Below are 26,978 nucleotides of genomic sequence, written 5' to 3' on the forward strand. Positions count from 1 at the left end.
AAAAAGGTGTCAGCTATTTAACAATTAAGAACCTGCTGTCTGCCACCTTTGCCCCTTACTGGTCACACAACAGAAGATTAATCTATATTCTAAAGCCTGAATCTTGTCGATCCTTTACAGCAACTTACATACAGCAGGGTCTATTCACATTTACACACTTGTGTAAAATGTTTCAACTTTATTAGGGTAAAGATAACAGTGCACAAACTAACAAATACAATATTTTTCATTCATTTAATTTTTATAACATTCAAAATCATTCATTCATTTCATATTCATTCTTTCACTCATATCCACTACTCGCGTACTAGAGCTCAGCCAGGCAGCGCACTCTCATTCACTCAAAGTACATGCACACAAAAGTTTTTTTTTTTTTTTTAAACCAGTCATACATTTGTAAATATGCCAAAAGTTATAGAAAAAAGTAATATTGGGAAAAAAATGCAGTTAATGTAGAACAAACTCAATCATATCTTATAATACATTCAGTTATTGGAAGAAACTATATACAGTACAACATAAGCAAAAAAAAAAACATGCAATGTAAGACTGCAGAAAAGCTGTGCTTCCATTAGTCTCGCCTAATTGTTATAAAGGCCCTACTTTATATATAATTAGGACAGATATGGCATTAATTTGTTTATTCTAAAACATGTTTAGATTTACAAACCACAACATTCAGGAAAAAAATTCAAATAACTGCAGCTGAATCAATTTTCTTTTCAAAGATGTATATCCTTGTGGCATGCATGATTTATGATCTATAATGGATCGCTCACAATTTCCATGAAATTCAAATTAAAAGGGAGAAACTTGCTAATCTAAATTGCAGGCTCAACCAAAATCCACCTAATCAGTGATTCAGATCTTCTGGATTTTTTCTCCAACAACTACAGGATTTTCTTTCCTAATCCTCTCAGCAGCATCCGTTTTATAGTCAAAAGTACAGTTGTGAACATCGGAGTATCGATGGATTCCACAGAATATGTTTCCACATCTGCAGTCGAAACCTGAAAGCCAGAGTCGGCGTTTAAAAACCAAGGTCACACTCAGGACGATTCCGTTCATTACAGCAATGAGACGACACTTGAATGGATGCTGCCAATGAGTACAGCTCCTTAAATAGTACAACTGAGGATTTTAGGTAACTGAAGATCACGTGGTAGCAATTTCAGGAATAAACATTTTAATGCAGCCAATTAAGACAGGTCTAGCGACCATTTCAAACATGTATGCATTCAGTCAGTGATGCTAAACTATAGAGCAAGGGAATAAATCAAATTTAAAAAAGGAAGGGAAAAAAAAAAAGACAGAAGTCCCACCTGTGAGCCCCACTTTCTTGCGACATGTAAAGCAGCGGTTCCTCTTTTGTTTTGGTTTGTCAAAAGATATCTCCTGTCCTTCTACACGGGCCTGGTCCGAGTTCTCCGTCACCACGGCTACAATAAGAAGCACATTCTTAGACATTGATAGGTTTTGGTGTACAGATGGTGGACAACAGCTTCGGAACAAGTACTTGGGGAAAAAAAAAAAAAAGTGAAGAACAATCATGCAATAAGAATTTTTTTCCCTCCATTTCAGTCAGTGCCACCTCAGCATAACTAACTACTTCATCCATCATTAGCTTATATTTAAAAAAATCCACCGAAGACAGACAGTGGAAAATTCATTTGACTGAAAAGACAGACCATCTCAAGGTATTTTAATGTTAAGAGGTTTTATAGCTTAGAAATATACATCTTTCACGTCACAATAAAATATGAAATTTTAAAGTACTAACCATTTTCACTTTTATTTCCCCCAGTTGGTTTAGTTTCCTCCTAAACAAAGTAAACATTTTTACACACTTTTTACAGTAACTGTTTCCATCAGCAGCCCTGACCTGAGCTTTGTGATGCAACAGCAGAACTTAACCTGTTCATCTACAACCGAAAAACACTAAACACACGTTTGAGGAACCAACCAGCAGCACTGGTCACACTTACCACCGTTTGTTAGCTGAGGAGTTGTAAAATGTATGCAGGTGCTCGTTTAAGTGACAACAAGCAACTGTCAACACAGCATTATCTCTACAAATGCAGAGAATCAAACAATAGCTACAGAGAAAACTTGCCACAAATACACACAACTTCTAGTTATTGCTTCACTGTCCCTCCCCTGATGGCCAATGCCAACTATGCCAATTGCCAGCACAGCTATACAGTATTGAATGCAGAACTGAGGTGTGATCAGAGACCACAAGGTGGCACTTGGAGCACAGCGGACCACTCATTATACCAGAGTACAGTGGACTTCGGACTGTCCCAGGACCGTCCCCGGAGCGCACTGCGGACGCTGACTTTTTACAAGCCTTGAGCTGAGCACACAGATCCCTGTTTCAAACCAGCTTAGGACACACCGCATAAGTGTTACAATCCGTCTTGTAGCTCACGTCCATGCTCTTCGCTTTTACAAACCATCCTAAATATGGACAATGGCCTTTGTTACAAACCTTCTAAGCTGAAGTGTGCTCATCTTTGTTTCAAACTGGGTCTTGTCTAAGCAGGCAGGATAGGGCTTATTTTTATACAAGTATATGTACACAATATTTACAAGTAACTACAAAACCCACATATGCAGTGGCTGTTCAGTATAGAGGACCACCGGTTTTGTTACATCAGCACGTACATACAATAGCAGAACTACAATCCATAATTCACTGAAAAAAAATGTAAAACACAAGACATGGTATGAGTGTAATACTGCTGAAAGGCCTTTCAGTGCGAAGCCGTTTAACTGATGTCGGGCAAAATTACATAAAAAAAAGCACCATATATCAAAATGTCACCAGGCCCAGAAAGGGGGACAAACCAGCTTCCATGGCAGGGAGCCTATATGTGATGTCCTGGCTCCGCTCATCCTCATTCAGCACGGCTGTTGCATCTCTCAGCACCTCACACCATGAAATTGACCTCTCCACCGACCTTGCACAAGACCACTTTTAAAGAACTGAAAACAGGAGTGTGAAGGGGGGGAAAGAAAAAAAAAAAAAAAAGTGCGTTGGTTAAAAACTATACCCTTTAATTCTTCAGTTTTCAGCACTTCTTTGTCCCCCGTTGAATCACACTCTTCAGAATGTGTTAGCAACGCTTGTGATAACAGAGCTGGGCGGGATACAGCACTGAAAAAAATCCAGAGGGTTTCCTTAAATAAATTCTCTGGGTATTCATTTTCTCAGTGTAACAAAGTAGGGGGTCTGAGTGCTTAGAATACACAACCAAGTTCCATCTTAAACAGGAAACTGCACAAAGTACTGTGCTGGTGTATAAGACATTATAATAACTGCGTTCAAATGATAACTGCTCAGCATTCTTAACGACTGGTATTGCAGCTATGCTATAAGCAAAACTGAAAATCCAAACCTATCAAATAGTTCCCATCAAGTGATGGATTCAAAGAGGCATATGCAATCATAAAATCTGCATGCTTGTTTGCATTTAATGTGCTCTCTCTTTCTGTCGACCCACAGATGAAGCCATAAATAAAATGAAATACGCAGGACAAAACGGCCCTCTCGCGGTGTTGGAGCTCTAGGAGAGGCGATTCTACTGGGCGTGGGTTTTGGCAGCAGTGCCTTTAAATAGGAGAATTTTTTTTTTCCCCCATTTATTACCGAGGAGCCCCCTGAGAGCCCCCAGCTCCCCGACAATTACACAGCAGAGGAAAAATGACTGTGTACTCCACTTCAGAAGCTACTTGTGCCTCGACAGAAAGAGAAGAGTGGGAAGCAGGAGCTGTGAGAGCTGGGCCTCTCCCACAGGGCAAGCTGGTCTTTGAAAGACATTGCTTGGCTGGGTCCAAATAAGAATGCACTGGGCACCTGCTTTGCTCCAGCGGCGCGTCCGTCTGGGCGAACACTGGTGACACTTGTGAAACGCTGCTCTCCGCACACTGCGTGGGCAGGCTCTCTCCGACGCCGCTCACGCTGGCTGCTGGAACAAATGCGATGGCAGTCCTCACATTACCACTTCACACTCATCTGGGACTTCTGATGTACACCAGGCACTTTTATCTGGCACTGCATATTAATGTACAATGGAGGAATATCTATTGTTGATATGGCAAGCCTTAGTTTCAGCTTGGTCATAATAAAATGACCAGTCAATAATGTGGTTTACCACAGCGAGTACACGGCTGATTTATAAAAAAAATCCACACATCCATCGATTATTGGTAGTGTAGCGGTTAGCGTTACTGTTTTTGGACCCAAAGGTTGCAGGTTTGACCCCCCACCTCTGGCTGTACTGCTACTGAGAAAAGTACTTATCCTAAATTGCTGCAGTAAAAATTACCCAGCTGTAAATGGGTAAATAACTGTATGTAACTTAATGTAAGTCACTTTGGAGAAAAGCATCAGCTAAATGAGTAAATGTAATGTATAAACCCAGGTATGCTCTTGATTGCAGATAATGAACATGTAAACTCATTTTTTCTGTTTTGCCCAGGAAGGTCTTTCATGTTCATTTAGACTTACCTGGTGGGCTTACTCTTCCGTTGCTGTTCTGTCTCTGTAAAAAGTCCTTATAACACACCGAGCACATCCCGTTTGTACGCGGGTTCCCATAGAATCCGCATCCGGTGGCACACAGCATAGGCACTTGAGTCTGATTTGTCTCTTGGGCCATATCCTCCTTGCACAAAAAAGGCACAGATTACAAATTAATTAAAGGCACAGCATTCACCAAGCGTTTGAGAAACAGAGAATGATTAGGAGAGGTGAAAAGGCTACGCTGTGCTTCTTTTAAAATAAGCCATTGACACCAGAGTGATGTGCCAAGCCCATTATGGCACGGAGAGAACTCAGCTCTTATGCCAGCTGGTAGTTCTGTGTAACAGTGCCTTGTTTCCAACCAGTTTTGGCACAGCAGGGGTCCTCAAACACATTCAGCATCACGCTATTCTTTATGGCTTTGAAGATGTAAAATCATTAATATTACGAGAATGCAGTACCAGTGAAAAGTGTAAGTGCAGCTGCAACCGGTCTCTTCAAAAAGTTTTCGGCTATCAAGCTTCATAGTGTTCCCAGCTCTTCTGCAGGACTACTCGGACATGTGGCACACTTGTGGGCTGCTTTGCTTTCGCTCTTCTGCCCAGTTCATCCCATTTTTTCCCCACAAATATTTCCCAGGCTGCCCTGCTGTAACCTTCAAACTTCTCAGTGGTACTACGTGTGAGCGAATTGGTGTGCAATGACGGTAAAAAAATAGTAGTTTTTCAGTCAGCAAAGAGAAAACACATTCATGTCCAGAGGTGGTGGTGAGAATCAGCGGGTAATTTGTGACAGACAAATGTATACTGTAGACCTGATGAGGTTGGTCTCAGTCACCCCCACCACCTGCAAGAGACACGTACAGCTCTATGCCACATACAGCTCTTACAGAAATAGTGTTATTTATGCATAGTTAATGGAACCCATCCACAACTTTGCAGCGCCAGTTTAGATAAGGAGACAGTGAAGTAAGGCCAACACCAATACAGACATGTCAGGCTCTTGCTTAAGACAAGAGAAGAAACCAGTTATGAGCAGAGCATCTGTAAGAGATGTTAATAGAGCCCAAAACCTCCCTGTTTGTCTGAAATCAACTTGGCCCACCCATCTGTGCATACGGTCAAAATGTAAATGGACGAATATTTACTCACACACTGTCACACACATACTTTCATTTCCCCAAAACTTCCTACGGAAATAAAGAACCTGCAGTGTGCTCTTCTTGTGTGCGCGCAAACACACACACACACACACACACACACACACACACACACACACACACACACACACACACACACACAGTGGAAGCACAACTGTTACAAAAGCACTTTTCCAACCAGGAGACTAAGTGTTCAGGATAACACACCAGGAGGAAAGTCCTCCCTGTCTACAGTGCTCATAGCCATCCTGATAAAATGGATTATTTGCTTGGAAGAATGAGCGCAGGACATCTGCTGACACACTTGTGCAGCCACTTCCTGTAACATGGTGAAAAATAAACACCAGCATTATATACAAAATAAACATTCCAAAATATCCATATTTAACAGCAAAACAATACGTACAATGTTAAAACCCAAATGCTTCAAATTAGTTACCACATTACAGATATTATCTTTGTAAAGCTGCTTTGAATCCTGGTCAATCCTAGTCTATATTGGATTTTGTTCATAGGCACCTGGGAATTAATTTGTTTTGACTGAGTTGTTGATAGAATTAATGGAAATATTTAAAAATGCTAATTTATAGGTACTAAGTAATTTGCTATAAAGTGTATTGATGATAAAATACCCATAAGAAGAAAACAATTTTAAAAAAATAAAGTACGGGTCTGATTTCAGGGACACAATCAGAGAATATACACACACACATTGGCTGAAGCCGCTCGTCCCGAGCAGGGTCACGGCAAGCCAGAGCCTAACCCAGCAACACAGGGCGTACGGCTGGAGGGGGAGGGGACATCCCCAGGACGGGACGCCAGTCCATCACAAGACCCCCAAGCAGAACTCGAACCCAAAACCTGCTAGAAAGCAGGACCCAGCGAAACCCGTTGCTCCACCGCACCCTCCCAGTCAGAGAATACATATGCTATATTTAGACTTTCATCAATTAGAGTAATCACTTCATAGTTTGAGTTCAATATGTGACCACAAGACTTAATTAGGGTTATTAAATTGGTACAATAACATCTTCACTATAAAAGGTTTATATAAAGGTTTCAACACCACTTCTGTTGAACACTACTGTAAACTCTGAAAGTGTTCCATTATTTAGGGACACTTTATTCAGTGAAATGAAGACGACTTCATTAACAGCTCAGCTGAAACAAAAAACAGGATATACAGGGGTATGGTACGCAACAAAAGTGGTGAGAGTAGAGTGCAAAAAAGGGGGAAAAAAATGTAGGTTCTCACAGTTGGTGGTAGTGTAGTGGTTACAATTTCTGGCTTTGGATCTAAAGGTCATGGGTTCAATTCCCACCTCTGGCTGCGGTACCCCTTAAGCAAGGTACTTACCCTAAATTGCTCCAGTAAAATTACCCAGTTGTATACAGTAAATGGGTAAATAATTCTGAACACCTTAACATTCTAAGTTCCTTTGGAGAAAACTGTCAGCTATGTAAGTTTAATATATATTAAAGTTCACCATATCATTACTGAAAACTGAATGGAAATCACAGTTTGTGGAAATCAGCATAAGTCAGTACCATCTAACACTATTTTTTACGTTTCCACACACTTGGGACCGATACCCATGTTGTCAGAGCTCATCGTAAAGTACATGATCCTAACTGAATGCCACCATAGGTAAAGGAGACGCATGCACATGAGTACTCAAGTCACTGCCATGCTATAAGGAGCGTATAACAGCAAACGAACGGTGCGGATGGTGCCAAACACAGGGGGGGCAGTGGAGGGTTCTGCATACACCTACAATATGTGCGCTGCTTCAGACAGAAGAGTCACTGAGAGAGGATCTGCTCTGGGACAAAACAGGCCACTTGCTGCACAAAGGCAAAGCGAAGTTGGCAAGCAGCATCATACAGTGACTGGATTTTAAAGTACAACGGGCTCCCTCACCCGTTGAGAGGCACCACACACAAGATCCGCCTGGGAAGCACTTGCATGAGTCAAGCAGCAAAAGAAATGTAAACTTGTGGAACTCTGGGATGGAGGACATCAACGTAAAGCTAACTGTACCAAAGTGGACTGCATCCAGGTGATAAACCTCTCTCAGCTGCAACATGCTTCCTGCTGAGACAATGAAGCGCTGGCCTGCATATTTCGACACGTTCCTGTCACTCGGCTCCATGGACATTACATTAAACAAATACATGTGTATACCTTAATAAATGTTCAGGCAGTGAGTATGACACGTGCAGCCTTTGGGCATAAATAATACATCATGAGATACACCACGGCTTTTATCTGCTAAATATGAGTGAAACTGAATTTAAATCAGACATCATCTATGCAGTACAGATGTAATTCAATCTACATCTTAACTGAACATTTTAAAGCCACGTAATTTAATACTTTGTATGGCTTTTGAGACGATTTTAAGGAGGCACTTTAAGTAGCAGGCTGAGCTAACACTTAGAGCAAACACCGCTCCACACTCTTCGAACCCAAAGCACCGTTTGAGGAGCCGCTGCCCTTACTGAGAGCTCTTGTCCTTCGGTGCACTGGAGCGATCACATGGACAGCCCTGTGACAGGCTTTTTACGCACTCTCCTAATCACATTTCACTGGGCTCCTGACCTCAAAAACTCCTGGTCAGGGATCACGGCTTCTCACATTAGGACGGTTGCATTCAGTGAACTCAATCTGTTTGGCATTTTATTAAAAGCCCCCACCAAACATACACAAGACACACACACACACACACAGAGCAGCATTCTAATATTAAACCACCAAGATTAATGACAGACAGCTTATCATATTCACTTCCATTGCATAAGCAAGGTGCACATAGCCTACATTTCACACTGACTAAATGGGGACATCCATGAGGTGAACATCTCATGGATATCATCCCAGTCCTCATTGCAAACATTGGAAAAAAAAGTTCATTTTCCCCATTCCATGCCATCATAGTAATACACACACACACTAGCTGAAGCCGCTTGTCCTGAGCAGGGTCACGGCAAGCCAGAGATTAGCCCGGCAACACAGAGTGCAGGGGACACACCCAGGGTGGGACTCGAACCCCAGACCCACCAGAGAGCAGGACCCGGCCAAACCCGCTGCGCCACCGCACCCCCTCATAGTAAAATAGATCTCAGATTCGCTACCACTTGCTGCGGATTAATCAACTACTTCAATACATAAATTTTTAAAAATGAACCCACAATGAAAACATCCAGCTCACCACAAACACACTGTATAAAAATAAGTATATAATAAATAAAGGCTTTGTGAGCTATCTTTGCTTTCAGATGAATAGAGAGGCATATACTGTTACAAGTAACATGGATACAGGCCATATTACTTTAGCAGCAAATGCAATTAAATGCAATTGAGACAGCATCATATTTCTATAAGGTCCCACTAATTTGCTCATTTTGTCCTATGTAATCTCATTCTGCACTTATTACATTTTTTAATTGTAAAATGCTCATAAGCTTTGGCAGGACTGTTTTTAAGATTATCAAACCATTTTTAATGCGCCGTTGTGTTTGGACTGAAATGTGTGTTGCTGTGCAATTAAAAAGTGAACTGGGATAAAATAATCTGTAAACAGCTGTACAAAAGCACAGGAATTGGCTTTTACTATTAGAATTTGTTCGGGGAAAAAAAAAAAACATTCAAATTTTATCATCCGTGCACTTATTTGTTCAAAAGAGCATAAAAACACATGAAGATTCAACAAGTACGGTAACTCAGAAAAAAAAAAAAGTACCAATTCAGGCTATAACTTATAGTATAAAGAGGGTACTCAAACAAAAGTGAGTACCATACAACAGTAAATGCATTTGCAGATTATGTTTTGGTAAATTTCCAGATAAATGATCATCTTACCTTTATACAGAAATTCTCATTGAAAGCGATCCTCGCTTTTTTTTTTTTCTCTCTTAAGGAAGTTCCACTGTTTTAGTCACGTTCCCCAAATCCTGCGCTATAAAATCACAATTAAGCGAACGAATATACAGAAATGGATTCGCCTTTAATGGAGCTGTATCTTAAAAGAACCATAAGCACTCAAAGCAAATTCTGATAAGGTCCTACGCTTATCTGTCGTGAGAATGTTTCCTACAAATTCAAGTTGCACTTTTGTTTGTCAAGTACTTTTGCTTTCTGAATGCTTAAAGTACCATTTCAACATGGTTGTGTAGCCCAGGGCATGAACTCCTCTGCATATTTCACATGTACACAGACTGAGAGTACAGTATTCATCAACCAGACTCTTGGGGAATCTGTCCATCTACCCACACTGTCAGAGCCACTGTCCATCTTACCACATTCTTGTGGACACCATTCATCTTACTATACTGTTGGGGACAGCGTTCATCTGACCAAAGTGCTCGAGACTCTGTTCACCTAACCACATTCTCGTACACACTGTCCATCTAACCAAACTTATGAATGCTGTCTAATTGATCAGGCTCTTGAGGACATTGTCCATCTCACCAGACTGTTAGCGACACCAGCCATCTAACCAGATGGTTTGGGTTACTGCCCATCTAACAACACTGTGGAGGACAGTGCCACTCCAGTGAGACTTCTGAAGACACTGTCCATCTAACCACATTTTTGAAGACACTGTCAGAGCCACTGTCCATCTTACTATACTGTTGGGGACACACTGTTCATCTAAGCAAACTATGACACTGTCAATCTAACCACATTCTTGAAGACACTGTCAGAGCCACTGTCCATCTTACCATACTGTTGGGAACAGTGTTCATCTGAGCAAACTGCTACAGACACTGTCCACGTAACCACATTCTTGTAGACACACTGTCCATCTAACCAAACTGTTAGGGATACTGTCCAAGTGACCAGACTCTTGGGAATACTGCCCATCTAACAAGATTGTGGAGGACAGTGCCAATCAAGTAAGACTTTTGAAGAAACTGTCCATCTAACCACATTCTTGAAGACACAGTCAGAGCCACCACCCATCTTACTATACTGTTGGGGACACATGTTCATTTGAGCAAACTATGACACTGTCCACCTAACCACATTCTTGTAGACACACTGTCCATCTAACCAAAACTGGGACACTGTCCAAGTGACCAGACTCTTGAGGACATTCACTGTCCATCTCACCAGACTGTTAGCCATAAGTAACTTTAGTTAGGTGGACGGGGTCTCTAAGGGTCTGCCAGATGGACACACAGTCTCGTTTAGACTCTGCCGGTGTCTTCAACTTCAAGTCTCACTGTGGCACTGGCTGTCCTCCGCAGTCTTGTTTAGATACTAGATACAGGCAGTAACCCAAACCAGATGGCCAGTAGTGTCCTAACAAGAAGAGAGACTCACGACTCGCACTGTCACAGATTCAACCTGTACGTATTTGGGATTCCTTTGTCACATCCTGAAACTCAAATGTATTGTCAGTGTTATTTCAGGAGGTAAGAGAGAGAGAACCAGCTCCTCCAGTCGACCGGGAAACCTCGGCGGAGTTCAAGTGGCAAGCTATTCTTATTCTATCCTATTCCAATCCAGTCCAGTCCCGTCCAGTTCCGTCCAATTTTTTAGTCCAGTCCAGTCCCCTCCAGTCCCTCAACATCCTTTATTTGCTGTCTCCACCACTCAGTGCTCTTTGTTCTGCTGCCTTCGGCCCAATTTAACGAAGCAGATGCAAAGAAGCTACGGAATTACTGTCGCGTTGCGAGACAACGACATCCCAGTGTCTCATTTTTAATTCTGAACGCTACTTTGCCTTCAAACCTACCGAGAAATTCAAGCCCGAATCCCCCTTCGGTTTCCACTGCTTCGCTCCTTCGTTCGCCCGTCACCCGATTCGTCTCGACAACAGAAGCCAAAAGGCCACCATCTAAAATGCACTGAACACCTACTGGGCTTCGATTGGCTGTCGTTGCTGTTTGCCACGCCTTCCTCCTTCCCCATTGAAGGAATGCAACGTCAGTCATTATAGGACGTTCGAAAAAAGGTAGGTTGAGAAAGAAGAAAACATTTTAAAAGCCCTCAGTTAGACGGCTTAAAGGGAAAGTGCATTGTTTTTATAATAGACTTCGAAAGTTATAAACGTCCAAAATACGCAGTCTGGTGCGACATGCGGCAATACATGATTTAGTTCACTTATAAACAGTTAAATTAGGGAGCATGATGATGCAGCAGTACCTGTGGCTTAAAAGTTTGCGATGTCATGTTGTCGTTAAATAATCCCAGTCGTTTTTTTCGTAGGAAGGAAAACCACTCTGAAAGGAAAAAATGAGAAACTTCAATGTTAGCGTTATTGATGTTTAACATTTTAACATTAAAGTAGTGAAACGGCAACGAACACAGAAAATGCACGTAATGATTACGTATAACCACGTACTGTGACGGCGCTGATGTGGATTAATGTAAATAGTTGGGGTTAGTGTCTATTCCTGTACGTAGTTCTGTGGTCCTTTCTGATTGGCTGTTATGTTGCTTGTGGTTAATTTGCCTCACGGGAATTCTGGGGGGTTCAAAGAGCGCCCCCCTAACCGTTGTGTGGAGTAGGGGGGTTCAGCGTGACCTAGGGGAACTCTATAACATTTTGCAGACTTTTTCGTACTCTTTGTGGGGGCTGGGGTTTTGGTCAGGATAGATATTTATAAGATACAAGCGATTTTTTTTTGGTATTTATTTATTGATTGAATAAAGATTTTAGTTACCGGAAAGGATGAATGGAGATATTAGTTTCTGTCGATTTATACCGTGTGGAGCCGGACACCTTTGGTGATACATTATGATCCGTAAAGGAAAAAGAAAAATAAGCGATTAACAAAGCTCCGTGAGGAGACGCTACAGTATATTCACACTTTTTTTACCCCCGTGACAACGCACGAGACAATTTTTTCTCTTGCTTAACAGCAAATATGAATAAAGCCGACGGGTTTTAAAATACAATTATTATGTGTTCATCAGCGGAGAAGTGACATTTTCTTTCTGGTCGCGTGATGAAATTGAGAGCTGAGGTGGAAATCGTCCCTCCGCGGACACGTCTGCAGTGCAGTACACGAGCACCCTTGGCTTTATAAACGTTACAAAAGTATAAGTACACACACACACACACACACACACACACACACACACACACACACACACACATTTTCAGAACCACTTGTCCCATACGGGGTCACAGGGAACCAGAGCCTACCCGGTAACACAGGGCGTAAGGCCAGAGGGGGAGGGGACACACCCAGGACGGGACGCCAGTCCGTCACAAGGCACCCCAAGTGGGACTCGAACCCCAGACCCACCGGAGAGCAGGACTGCGGTCCAACCCACTGCGCCACCGCACCCCCTAAAAGTATAAGTATTCTAGCGAAAATGTAAGAGTATCAGGTCAAGACTCAAATATCAGGTTACGTTACTTCGATTCCAGTGAGGCTGGGAAACATCGTCCAGATTTACTCTACAATTGGGACAATGTTTTCGCAGTATTTACAACAGCTCAACTACGTTCAACATTACATTACACTCGCTCTCTCTCTGTGGCTAGACTGGTCAGGGCACACACACACACACACACACACACACACACACACACACACACACACACACACACACACACACACACACTATTCACCGACAGTCACTCATGATGGGAAATGTGCAGTCAGCAATTTGCCTGAAGCACATGTTTTCGGAGTAAATACCAGAAAAATGTGCAGAATTGTTACTCAAAAGATTTATTAGAACACTATCATAAGAAATAACTGTTTCTGGCCTTTTTTCCTAAAGAAAAGGAAATGGATAATTCACCAAAATGAAATAAAACGATAGGGGGTGCAGTGGCGAAGTGGGTTGGACCACGGTCCTGCTTTCCGGTGGGTCTGGGGTTCGAGTCCTGCTTGGGGTGCCTTGCGACGGACTGGCATCCCACCTTGGGTGTGTCCCCTCCCCCTCCGGCCTTACGCCCTGTGTTGCCTGGAAGGCTCCGGTTACCTGTGACCCTGTATGGGACAAGCGGTTCTGAAAATGTGCGTGTGTGTGTGTGTGTGTGTGTGTGTGTGTGTGTGTGAAATAAAACGAACCTGTTATATTTCTCTGAGTACAGCCATACTGTGACATTACATTTACGTTTATTTATTTAGCAGATGCTTTTCTGCAAAGCAACACACCTCAGAGAATACAATTTGTACATTACATTAGGAGAAAGAGAGTTGCAGACGTGTGATTCTTAAGTAAAGTTACTTTCCACTGTATACGCCGATGTTCATCAGATGAGTAGCTGCATAAAACTCTCTCTCTCTCTCTCTCTCTCTCTCTCTCTCTCTCTCTCACACACACACACACACACACACACACACACACATGCTCTGAAGCCACTTATCCCAAGTGGGGTCGTGGCAAGCCAGAGCCTAACCCGGCAGCACAGGGCGTTGGGCTGGAGGGGGAGGGAACACACCTAGGACAGGATGCCAGTCTGTCACAAGCAAGGCACCCCAAGCAGGACTTGAACCCCAGGCCCACCAGAGAGCAGGACCCAGTCAAACCCACTGCACCGCTGACCACCGCACCCCCTGCATAAAACTCAGAATAGACAAATCCTGATCACCTTCCTACATTTTCTCTTTTTTTGAGATACACAAGCATTTACGTACATTAGGAGTAGTGGCTGTGTAAAGGTTTATCCGGGCATGATCATAAAGTTATAGCACATGAACATTTACACCTTACATGAGCTTAAGAGATCATAGGCAAAGTGAGTCTGGAAGACATGAGTTTTCAGACCCTTTTTAAATGTGGACAGAGTTTCAGCAGTTCTGAGTGAGAGGGGGAGGTTGTTCCAGCACGACGGAGCCAGAATCGAGAGCCTCCGTGCTTTACCTTTCGTGCGTGGGACCACCAAGGGGGCAGAAGTAGAAATGCAAAGCAGTCTGGTTGGGGTGTAGCGGTTGATCAAGTCCTGTAGATAGCTGGGAGCAGTTCTACTGATGCATTTGTAATAACCAGGGTCTTAAATTTGATATGGGAAGCCAGTGCAGAGAAATGAGTAGAGGAGATACATGGGAGCGCTTCGATAAGTCAACACACAATTCGTGTAGCAGCGTTCTGTAACAGCTGTAGAGATCTGATGGCAGTAGCGGGAAGGCCACACAGGAGAGAGTTGCAGTAGTTCAGACAGGATGTCACCATGACTTGGACAAGTAGTAGGGCAGAGTCAGTTATGAGGTAAGGATGGATCCTGTGGATGTTATACAGGATGTGTCTGCAGGTCTGGGTTGTGGCTTCGATGTGCTGAGAGAAACATTGACTCAAGTCAATCATCTCTCCCAGACTCTTATCCAAGGAGGTAGGCAAAATGAGTGAGTTGTCCAGTTTGATCGAGAGATCGTGACAGGAAGACAAGCCATCTGGAAGGTGAAGAATCTCTGTTTTGGAGTGGTTGAGTTTGAGTAAGATACTGAGGGGTTGAATAAGATACTGTTTTTTTACTGTGATTACAATGACATTACAGTAATTACAGTGACATCACAGTGATTTCATTGTGATATAGATATTAGTGTTGTACTGTCATATTGTCACATTGCATCTGTGATATTACAGGAATACTGCAGTATTACTGTGGTAAAACTATATTACAGTAATACTGTGATACGACTGTGATATTACAGTGGTACTGTGCTATTACTGTGATTTAACTGTGATGTAGACAAACTGTAAAGTGACTGTAATGTAAGTTGTTTTATTGTGGTTCTATGATATTAGTGTTACATTACTATGATACTATAGTGGTACCGTGATCTTAGTGTAACATTGTTACATTGCTGTGATATTAGTGTTATACTATTGTTACATTACTGGGATATTAATGTAATATAATGGTAGCAGTACAGTGGTACTGTGATCTTAGTATGACATTATAGTTACATTGTTGTTACATTACTGTAATATTACTGTAATTTAACTGTGGCAGTACAGTAGTACCATGATCTTAGTGACATTATTGTTACATTGCTGTGATATTACTGTAATATAACTGCAGTGTTACTGTGATCTTAATACATTACTGTAATTTAACTGTGACAGTACAGTGAGTGGTACTGTGATCTTAGTGTGACATTCCTATCCAGGCATACCCCACACCAGTGCTTCCGTGACATAACTGTGACTTTGCTCCATGCTGCTCTAGGCGGCGCTGCGTCAACCATGGCCGCGTTGCGCGCAGCCAAACAGGCGCTCAGGAGGGACATAAAGAAGCGCGTGGCAGCGCTGGGGAAGGACGAGAGGCTGCGCCAATCGCGCGCGGTTGCGCGCAAGGTACGTGGGAGTGCGGAACCGCACCCGGGCACCACGCGCTCATGCGGGCTTCTGTGCCGCCGGCTCGCGGGACACGAGGCCGCGCGGCAACGCCGAGTGCAAAAGACTAAAGAGCGTGCGTGTGAGCGCACCGTGGTACGAGAAACGGCAGCTGGCTGCTGTGTCGAAGAAGAGCTGAAAGTATTTCAGTTGCGCCGTGTATTTGTGCGACTGCCTATTAAACGCGGGTACCTGGACAGCACCCGGTACAGGTTTTTATGGACGCGGTGTATGAGAGAAGCACGAGACCGAACTCGCTTTAGTCACCAGGTGTGCGAGTGAACGTCGGAAATCCTCCAGCGCCCTCTGGTGGCGTGTGGTCTCACGTCCTCCACGTGACATGATTAAATACGAAGCGCTGCGTTATAGCTGATGCTTTTGTCCAAATTTTCTGACAGTCTTAAATAACCAGTTCTGAACTGATCCAAAGTCACATTATATCTGTACAGTAGGGAATTCCTAATACACTGATTCAGGATTTGAGCACCTTGATTTAGAGCAGTTAAGCAATAGTGGGATTCGAACCAGCAACCTACGGGTTACAAGTTGAAAAAAATCTATGCAGAATGCTACGTGCTCAAATATTACCCAGTTGAGGACAGAAGCTCATCAAAACAACCCATCAAAGTTAGTTGCTCAGAGTTGTGAAAGGAAAAAGGTGTAAAACATGTAAACACGTAAAGCCTCTTTTTCTTCTGTATTTCTATTATGTTTCAATTCTTCCTAAATTAGTTACTGCAGCATCCAAAGTATGAGAGCTGCCAGAGGATTGCAGTGTTCCTCAGCATGGCGGATGAGGTCAGCACCGAGGAAATCATTGATGACATCTTCAAGAAGGGCAAGGTGTGCTTCATACCTAAGTACCTGGCCAAGAGCAATCACATGGACATGTTGAAGCTGAATGGTGCCAAAGACATCGAGGACCTGCCAGTTACATCCTGGAACATTCGCCAACCCGGGGACGATGAAGAGAGGGAGGAGGCACTGGCCACAGGTGAGACTAAATTTCAGAGCTCACAGGTAACTCAATTTTTGCGTCATTTTACACACAAACTTATTCAGTCACCTGTGTGAGAAAACAGCACAACATGTTTTCCCTATAGTGACTGCTTGTTTTATTCAGTCATCCCTTTGGGTGTCTTCAGTAGCACGCACGCACACGCGCACACGCGCACACGCACACGCGCGCACACACACACACACACACACACATATTGTCTGAAACCGCTTGTCCCAAGCAGGGTTGCGGCAAGCTGGAGCCTAGCCTGGCAGCACGGGGTGTGGGGCTGGGGGGAGGGGGGCACGCCCAGGATGGGATGCCAGTCCATCGTAAGCCACCCCATGCAGGACTCGAACCCCAGACCCACCAGAGGACAGGCACAGACCAAACCCGCTGCACCACTGCACCCCCCTTCAATAGCACATACTGGATTTTAAAAATGCCTAATTATACAGCCACCATTTTCAAAGTTAAATATTACAAATTCCAGTGTCACAATATGACACACAAAGACTTTTTGTTGGACATCTGCGAATATTTGGCAACACAGCAAATTTAACTATTGTATTTAATTTGGAAAGGACTAGCATGAATGTGGCATATTAAACATAACATAAAATCACTTTATTATAAAGAGGAAAATGCTATTAAAATTTTTCTCATAAGGAGATATGTAAGAGCATTATATAGTGTGTAAATGTTATTGTCCTGCTTTGTGATCCACCACACAGTCTGCTTTTCAGGGGTCTGGCAGCCAGAGGGTCTCTATTCAGGTCATGTGCCAAATTCTTTAGGCATGAACCCAACAACACACACTGAAACCACTTGTCCCAAGCCTAGCCCAACAGCACAGGGTATAGGGCTGGAGAGGGAGGAGGAGGGGACACACCCAGGACAGGACACCAGTCTGTCACAAGGCACCCTGGGTGGGACTTGAACCCCAGACCCACCAGAGAGCAGCCACAGGCCAAACCTGCTGCACCACCACATCCCCCAACCCAACAACAATTGAGTGTTAGACTTAAATGCACAGTTTAACACAGTTTGACTGAAAACAGAGCTGTTCAGAATGTTTCCAGAAGATGCCACTGTAATCCAGTCAGTGGCACCACAGATATTGATGTTTCATACGCCCTTTAAGCGCAGAATCGGTACCGGTGTCCATTTCGCTGGATAACCATGTTGCTGTAACTTTCTGACTGCCATAAGCAGTATGCAGTCTGGATCAAAAATAAATTTCTGAAGAGATGTTTCAGAACACTTTAAAATACTGCTTGTGATTAGAATTTGAACAGAAGCAGAATATTGTGCACTGATATGTTAACAAGAGAGCCTTTTTATTATAAAGCAGCCCCTCAGCATTTTATGTGTTTTACAGATTTTTAAATGAAAAATACAGACGTTTGCATTGAAAAATTAAGCCAGAAAATCCAGGAAGTGTTCAGTTAACCTTTGTGGAATAGAGAGGTGGCCGGTATGTGTCAGCACCCTGCAGGACGTCCAGATGTGTTGCACTCTGACTCATACGTTGGGATTCTTCTGAGCACCATTAAAATTCAATTAATTGCAGGCCAAAGACAAACTTTTCCGGCTGCGTATTTTTTCTTCCATTCATTCATCCATTCCGTTTTTTTGAAGTTTGGGACTTTTCTCCATTTTTAGGTTCATAAATTATAAATGTAAAACTGAATTTGAATCACTCGAGCGCTTTCGGCTAAGTCACCGAAGCTTCTTTTGCCTGGATATGTTTCTGAATTTTTAAATTAATTCTACAACACTTTGACATAGCAGCCTGCCCTTCGATTTCTTCGAAGACAATGCTGAGTGTCAGAATATTACTGATCAAAGGATGCACTCACACACACAAGAGTCTAAAACCACTTGTCCTGAGCGGGGTTGCAGCAAACCAGAGTCTAACCTGGCAACACAGGACACAAGGCTGGAGGGTGAGGGAACACACCCAGGATGGGATGCCAGTCTGCCACAAGGCACCCCGAGCAGGACTCGAACCCCAGACCCACCAGAGAGCGGGACCCAGCCAAACCCGCTGCGCCACCATACCCCCCATTAAGCACTGCCTTAAAGTCAATTAAGCTCTAATTATGTCTATAAACTGCTTGTACCTTTTCATGTCTACATTTGTATGCTCAAGCCTTCATTCTCAGCCCAGTGTGTTTTGCAGGAGACTGCATGGCGCTTACATTACCATCACAGCAGTGGCACTTTATACAGAGTGCGTCTGTTGCTGCACACCACGCTGCTTGTCCTTGGGGCTTCGTTGGTTAAGGGCATGCTTGGAAGCGAGGTTTCTGAGTTTCTCTTTATTAAAATATATTGAAATGGCAGCAGTTGCACTTTTCATATTTTCCCCCACTGCTCTTTTTTTGACAGCTCAAGGTGATTTCCTTGTGGTTCTCCTGACAAAGATGGATTGGCAGAGACATCAGATACACTTACTAGGCACAGTGTTTGGCGCCTGGGAGAGCAGCGACCCGTGATGTGTGCGGGAAACTGCTGCAGCTCACAAAAGTGGTGGCGTCGGTGATGCCAGGGCTGGGCCTGCCGCTCCACACCTGAACCCGAATGTCCTTTTCACTCGAACAAAACATACAGCGCTAAGCCCTGACCCGACGGTCACATGGAAATACTGACAATCCGTTCACAAAGTGTCAGAGAGCCCAGAGGAGCTGCTCGTCCCCTCAGACCAAAGAGGTTTGTTTGCCCACTATTGTGAGATGGTGGGACCCTCTGTCTCTTTGTTCAGTCAAAAAGATGAAAGGCTCTTAGTCGGTACACGCTGCCCAAATGCCTCACTGAAAGGGCTCATTTCAGGGGAAATAAAGATGTGTCTGTAGATATGGAGAGGGAAAAAGCCACGAGTGATGGGTGGTGTATTGAGGAAAGTTGCGCGGCGAGCTCTAGCATGGCTGAAAAGGTACCTGGAACGTGAGCTGTACATCGCCTGTCCGTCAGTGTTGCCAGAGAGGTTGCCGGTAGGGCAGTGTAACATACTGCACTGTTTTGTCCTAAGATACTGATTTCTGGCACAAAGCCTCTGTTGAAGGTGCAGTAAAGGTTTCCGGTTTCTTTACGGAGGTAAACAACGTAATATATATACACACACACACACACACACCGCTTGTCCCAAGCAAGGTCGCGGTGAACCAGAGCCTAACCCAGCAACACAGGGCGCAAGGCTGGAGAGGGAGGGGACACACCCAGGACGGGACGCCAGGCCATTGCAAGAGAGCAGGACCCGGCCAAGCCCGCTGCGCCACCGCGCCCCCCTATGTTAATATACACCAGTGAGAATAAAATAATGTCAATTATTCATTATTTGTTTGTATACTAGGCAGTGAGTCTACAGTGTAACATTATTTTTATCATTGCAAGGAGTAGATTTAAAAAAAATCTCATCAGTGGATGTTGGGTTGTTTTTAAGAGAAAGTACTGCTCAGTAATGAATGTATTTTTATCACTCATTAAAATGTGTGAAGTTATAATATCAAATAGTTGAAAATGAAATACACACTTTATTCCTGAAAAAAAGAGAAAGAAGCAGAACGCAGGTTGACTGGAAATACAATATGAGCTGTAATAACGGTGTGCGGGACCAGTTCAAAGGTTGCCAGGTGGACTATTTTTGGTATTTCCACCATTCCGTACGCATCCAATTAACTGCCAGTTCTGGGCAGCAGAGCTGAGGATTTGTGTGTGTGAAATTAGAAGTGGGAAGCTGACTGTGAAATTCACCAGTGAGGCTGGTTTCAACCTGCTGGAGAACAGAGAGGAGCGGTCAGAGTGAGGGGTGTCGGTGTCTGTAAGGGCCGCTGTCCTGCTGGGGGGGCTGCGTTTCCCCCCGGGGCATTTTGGTTTTCTGTATCCTGCCCAGGGGGGTGCGGTGGCGCAGTGGGTTGGACTAGGTCCTGCTCTCCGGTGGGTCTGGGGTTCGAGTCCTGCTTGCGGTGGACTGGCGTCTCGTCCTGGGTATGTCCCCTCCCCTCTGGCCTTATGCCCTGAGTTGCCGGGTAGGCTCTGGGTCCCCGTGACCCTGTATGGGACAAGTGGTTCAGAGGGTGTGTGTATCCTGTCCAAGGTGGAAAATTAATACAGGCTACCTGGCAAAAATGAGGACATCTTAAGAGCTAGTGAGTAAATTTGTCCCGGTGGCACCGTGGACTGCGCTGGTGTTTTCTCTGGGTTTGGATCAGCCTCATTCAGTGTGGAGTTGCATGTCCTTGCTGTGTTTGTGTGCGTTTCCTTCCACAGTCCAAAGATGTGGACGGAAGACGTAGAAGAGTAAATCCCTTTCGTACCCCACCCTGCTTGATGAGACAATCCCTTAAGTCATAAGCCACTGCCGTGGCTCATAAAGCCCTTAAAAGGCACTAATGTGTATTTTTCAAAGTCGCCGAAATCCCACTTCCAACAGCTGAGTTCCCGTCTGTGCGAGGACGCGCCGCTCACCATTTGCGTTGGAAATGCCTTTGCGATATTCCAGGAGGATGAAGAGCAAGCCCACACACGTTCGCAGTATCACAAAGAAAAGTTTTTGTCTTGATTTTTTTTTTTTTTTTTTTTCCTTTAGCTTTTCCAAAGAAAATAACGGTGTTCGTAAAAGTCTGAGTAGCTGGAAGTTGGTGGAGCAAGAAGTTAATTTCCTACCCTGACGGAGAGCCGCGGAGGATTGTGGAACACGGGGGGGAAAAAAAGGGAAGAACAGAGCCTGTGTCCTGCGGGGAATTGTGGCTCTTTTTACGCAGCGATGCGGGAGGTATGGGAGCAGTCGAAAGGCCTCCTTTACCTCACTTGTCTTTCCAACTGGACCCAGACCTGCAGCACCTTCACAGGGTCAGACAATGCGGAGGTTGGAGGTGTTCAGAAGTCCATAGTAAAATTTTATACCGGCTTAAAAACTTGATACTCTTGCATACGGGGGGGCGCAGTAGGTTTGACTGGGTCCTACTTTCCAATGGGTCTGGGGTTCGAGTCCCGCTTGGTGTGCCTTGCAATGGACTGGCGTCCCTTCCTGGGTGTGTCCCCTCCCCCTTCAGCCTTACGCCCTGTGCTGCTGGGTTCGGCTCCGGCTCCCCGCGACCCCACATGGGACGAGCGGTTTCAGATGATGTGTGTGTGTGTGTGTACTCTTGCATACTTCTCAGTCTAAAACATGGAAATCATAATTTCAGATCAGATTTTTTTTTTTTCATACTCCCAAATGCAGTTATATAATGTGAGGGGAATTATATTGTAATACATAAGTGCAACATATCAGGGCTGGACTGTCATCAGGTGCTCTGGCTGCTAAAATATTAACCACGTGTGAAAAAGTTTGCATCCTCCTATGAAGAATATGGACCCCGAATTTGTATGAGAAATAAAATGGACTGCTTATAGCAAATTGTTTCTGTGAGGAAATTACATGGCACGACATTTGAGAGGTGGATGCTTTCATCTCAGCCTCTTCTTGATGGGATCCAGCAGTTTATGTGATGGAAGGTTGAATAGGTATGCAAAAAAACACCTGGTTATATAAGCATCACTTAGTGGCACATCTGAGTCATGAATGAGACAGGAGAACTATGTTCCAGCGATTCTCTTCTCTGGTCATAGCAGAACTGAGAAAGATGACCTCATTTTGGTTTAAATAAAAAAAAAAAAGACTTAAAAAGTATTAGAATTGATACGAAAAAAGTTGTTTACAAATCACAGGCTATGAAATCTATCCATGGGGACTAGACAAAGGTACGGACTCTCTGAACCCTACGGTTCTCCTGTTGAATTTCATTTATCACTCAGATCTGTCACTAAGTGATGCTTACAGTGATCCTGCTGTAGTCGTGACTTATTCTTCAATGTTTAGCATGTGTAATACGTGTTATTTGTGTGCATAGTTGAAATACCGCAAATAGATCAGGCAAAGCTGTGAAGTGTAACTGTGTGAGGACTTTTGAACGTACCCCTGACAGTAGGTGATGTAGTGCTTAGCGCTACCAACTGTGGATGTGGAAGTTGCAGGTTCGAATCCAACTTCCTCATGTAATACTGTTCAGCAAGGTACTTATCCTATCCTAAATTACTCCAGCTGTACGAATTGGTCAATACCTGCAGGTGGTTCAACATTGTAAAACAATGCTTGCTTTGGGGGAAAAACGCCAAGTAAATGCAGAAATGTGAAAGTAATGACCCCTAAATGTTCTGTGGTCTATACTACACATCAAGTTTGCTTACATCAGTATGCATAAAAGCTGTGAAATACTGCTGCCTGTTTTACGGTGTTTTATGCTCAGTGATTTGATTTCGATGAAGGATTTTGAACATATCATTCCTTGTTTTGGAAATGATTAGTGAATGTCAAACTCCTTCTTAGATGAAGGCTTTGCCTTTGGAATTTGCACATGCACTTTTTAAAATTATCTGCATCGTTTAAAATATTTTACAAAACCTGATTTTAATTGAGCTGCTCTTACAGAAGTAATTATTAATACAAACAATTATTCATTTTCCTTACAAGAGAGTTTCATGTCATTGAGTGTCCTGGGATTCCTATTGCTATTACTCTTTAATCTGCCTTAATTGTCTCATGCACTCCTTGCATTACTACAGTAACAGAACATCTCAAATGACTGCAGTGATTCAGCTGTGACTTGGGGAGCGATTGACCACAAGAATAACGTTGATAAATTGTTGTTACCAGTCAAATTAAATCTAACTGAATTGGTACAAAAATCTGACGTGTCATGTTCACAACTATAATAAGAAATATAAAGTCTTGTGGAAAAAAATGAAATCATATTTAGGATATAACAATTTGCAGGGAGTTAGAATAGGGGATTAACAGTAGAGGCACTGGTAAGGTACTGGTTGCTCCTACTGCTTTTGGACCCATAGGTTGGAGGTTCAATCCCCACTTCCAGCTATTGTACCCTTGAGCAAGGTATTGTACTTACCTTCAATTGCTCCAGTAAAATGACCCAGCTGTATAAATGAGTAAATAATTGTAACCTTAACATTGTAAGTCGCTTTGGTGAAAAGCTTAAGCTAAATAAGTAAATGTAAACTGCGTCCCCATAAATTGCTGTTGCCTTTTGCACAATTCTGGGCAAGTGGTGAGGTCAGCAATATGTGCTCAGTTTTTAATTAAGTACAAAAGGCAGTTCCCCCTGTCATGCACAGCTGATTTTAATAAGTTTCATGTCCACTGAAATGTAACTGATTAAAATAATTCTGAAGGCCATTGTCTCACAGCTTTGAAAGTGGAACTACTTCAGCATCAGTATATGCCAGTGGGAATTCTGAGTTTGTGCCCTATAAATTTACTGTTCAGTTTACTGTCTGATACTTTTTCAGGTTACATAAAATTTAGTGCTTGGTTTGGAGAAGCACCGGATATGTTTCAGCGTTATATACTCAAAATTTTATAGGATTATAAATCATTGTATTTTTTTGTAAGCAGAAATAGTGAGATTTTGCATTACAGCTTTTGCATATAGACTTATGATGCGTCTCCCTTTGTTTGTGCACAGGGGGTCTGGATGTGATCTTGATGCCGGGTTTGGGATTTGACAGGAGTGGGAACCGGCTGGGGCGAGGAAAGGGCTTCTATGACGCCTACCTGGCACGCTGCAGAGACCACCCCAAGGGCAAGCCCTACACCATCGGCCTCGCCTTCAAGGAGCAGATCTGCCCAGAGATCCCAGTGGGTGACAGTGACTTTACCATTGATGAAGTCCTCTTTGATGACAGCTAAGGGTAGAGCCCATTAGATCTTATGGTCTTCTGCACAGTCACAAGGATACTGCTCTTCATCAAGGGCCTCTTAAGGTCCCCGGTCCCATTTCTTTACTTAGTCTCAGGACTGAAATTGAATAGTGCCAAAAAACGAATGACTAGAACATGTACCTGTTTATAATGACATATTTACTTTCATCCTTCAAGGTGCATGACTTTTTTTCTGTTTCCATAACCAGCCTGCTCATGAACTGATGAATCACGAGTGTTTTGTGAATGATTTAAAAAAAGCAGATAAACCGCTGTTTTCTAATTAAATTTTCTCTCCTTCCATCCTGTGTACATATTGTTGTATGCTTTCTTATATTTGCAGTTTCCAAAACTTTTATTCACAATCACATTTTTTTTTTTTTTTTATGCATAAAAAAGGACATCAAATATGTTCAGAGAAATCTGAAAACACAAAGAGTCCTGCACAAAAAAGGCTGGTGGTGTATAAGGTGACACTTTTGGAATGATTCTTTGAAGTATCGTAGCTCATTATTATAACACAGTACTTTACCCCCCACCTGTACTGCATGTTATTTTTCGGCACTCAAACTGCCTGCACAGTTTCACACAGTAGACTGACTGTGCTGATGGACCGAGCAGATTGACATGACTGTTTCCTACACAGCAATTAGCTAATAGGTATGATCAGGTCCTGTCTGCTGTTTGCTTTAAGGGCTTCGCAGCCACACAAGATGACGGTGCAAAATGCCACCTTCTCCAGGATGTGTTGCTTTCAGAAGGATTCCTCATCTTGGCATGCTCTGCACGTTTCACTCTGCGATCAGCAGGGAAATGAGTGCAGAGATGGTGCATATTTCAAGTTCTACATCAGCAAAAGTAGAAGGCAGTCATTCAACAAAAACCTAAGCAGATGTGCTGTGTAGCAAAGTGGGAATTTCAAAAGGCCTACCGTCAATACAAATTATTATTGGTGGTGGAGGTGATTCTGTTGGCAGTTGTAGGTATAGCAGCAGCGATTATTACAACACAGCCTTCTAGAATGAATATTATTGACGGACTACATATACTCTATATTGAAATCCTTTCGTTTTTGTCCTTTATCAAAAAAAAATATAGCTTTTTTTTAAATCATAATTCTTTATTTTCTCCAAATTACTTTCTGAGTTAGATCATGTCCCAGACCACTGAAACTTATATCTTTGCACCAGAAGGTCATCTACACTTTAGTTAATCCCTCAAAAATGACAAAGAAAAAAGTTTACGTTTAGCAATAAATAAAGGTATTATTTTCAATTTTCCTCCACTTTTGCGTGCAGTGCTAGAAGTGCCTGCAAATAGTCTTTAACACCACATGAAAGCAACTTTTTGACCAGGGTCCCGTCAGTGCCATTTCCATCCCTTTGCAGCCCAACTTCCAGTCTCATGGCTAAGGGTCACTATTGATTTCACATTATACCACCAGATGTCCATGGAAATCCTCCAGAATATAAAAATTGACAGAACCAAGCTGAAGACAAAAAATGTCCCCTGGAGTAAATCCATAGATAGATTACGGCAGGAAAAGAATACAGTGTTCATGCAGTCCTCTCCTTTTATTTCCCTGAAGTACGTTGAGCCCTTCGGCTGGTTATTTAAAAGATTCAGAGTCGACCGAGTCTTGGTAGCTATATGTTCTTTCTGCGGAATCTATAAAGCTGAAGGTGTGACAGGAGTGGACAGATCTGCTGTGTAAGAGGTGTGGGGACCTCAGCACTTAAGGCACACAAATGGTGGCATGTCATTTAGAGACTGAGGTGCAGCCATATCGTTTTTTCCCCAGACGTGTCTTATGTTACCACAGAGCCAGGCTTTGACCTCAGGAGGTAAAGTCTGACCGGTGGATTTTTTTTTTTTTCGATTTGATCGACGGCGTAGCATTTATGATACATAATATGTCCAATGTGCCTGTCAAAATGAAATCGACAAGCACAACATGTGACCAGACATGCCAAGAGAGCGCTCAGGTGCCGTTTGAATATCCACAACATGACACAACAACGTCAGTCCTCAGTATTTGTGCAAATGCCAGCCTGGTTTATCCTTGACATTTCCACCTGAAGTGGATATCTCTCCCTTTCTTGTGCATTTCTACTGTCGGCCTTAACCCCTGTGCCCCATTGCAGTGCTATGCCCATTAATATTGTATGAGTGCGAGAGGAAAAAGAAGTTCTGCTCTGGGGAGTTTAATGATAATGGGACA

The 26,978-nt window shown here is 43.2% G+C and overlaps 2 protein-coding genes across 5 annotated transcripts; one reads left to right on the top strand and one right to left on the bottom strand.

The window, feature by feature from the left end:
- Window positions 1–190: 190 nt before the first annotated feature.
- On the bottom strand, window positions 191–12,107 carry zfand6 (zinc finger, AN1-type domain 6). 4 transcript variants are annotated; one of them, XM_018763967.2, is made up of 7 exons: window positions 12,041–12,107; window positions 11,842–11,918; window positions 4,514–4,670; window positions 3,860–3,968; window positions 3,057–3,160; window positions 1,323–1,439; window positions 191–1,010 (listed from the first exon to the last, which is right to left on the bottom strand). In XM_018763967.2, exons 2-7 carry the CDS (start codon window positions 11,866–11,868, stop codon window positions 862–864), a joined length of 663 nt encoding a protein of 220 aa, XP_018619483.1. In that variant the 5' UTR covers window positions 11,869–11,918; window positions 12,041–12,107; the 3' UTR covers window positions 191–861. The 4 variants fall into 4 exon arrangements, with proteins under 4 accessions (XP_018619483.1, XP_018619482.1, XP_018619485.1 ...); XM_018763966.2 differs by having other exon boundaries at window positions 3,860–3,971; XM_018763969.2 differs by lacking the exons at window positions 11,842–11,918; window positions 12,041–12,107 and adding an exon at window positions 11,432–11,581 and having other exon boundaries at window positions 3,860–3,971; window positions 4,514–4,667.
- Window positions 11,589–25,053, top strand: mthfs (5,10-methenyltetrahydrofolate synthetase (5-formyltetrahydrofolate cyclo-ligase)). The gene is made up of 4 exons (XM_018763970.1): window positions 11,589–11,650; window positions 15,830–15,957; window positions 16,729–16,990; window positions 24,523–25,053. The coding sequence occupies exons 2-4, from the start codon at window positions 15,847–15,849 to the stop codon at window positions 24,744–24,746; spliced, it is 597 nt and encodes a 198-aa protein (XP_018619486.1). The 5' UTR covers window positions 11,589–11,650; window positions 15,830–15,846; the 3' UTR covers window positions 24,747–25,053.
- The last annotated feature ends 1,925 nt before the right edge of the window (window positions 25,054–26,978 follow it).

Source organism: Scleropages formosus, chromosome 11, assembly GCF_900964775.1.
Source record: "Scleropages formosus chromosome 11, fSclFor1.1, whole genome shotgun sequence".
Lineage (NCBI taxonomy): Eukaryota > Metazoa > Chordata > Actinopteri > Osteoglossiformes > Osteoglossidae > Scleropages > Scleropages formosus.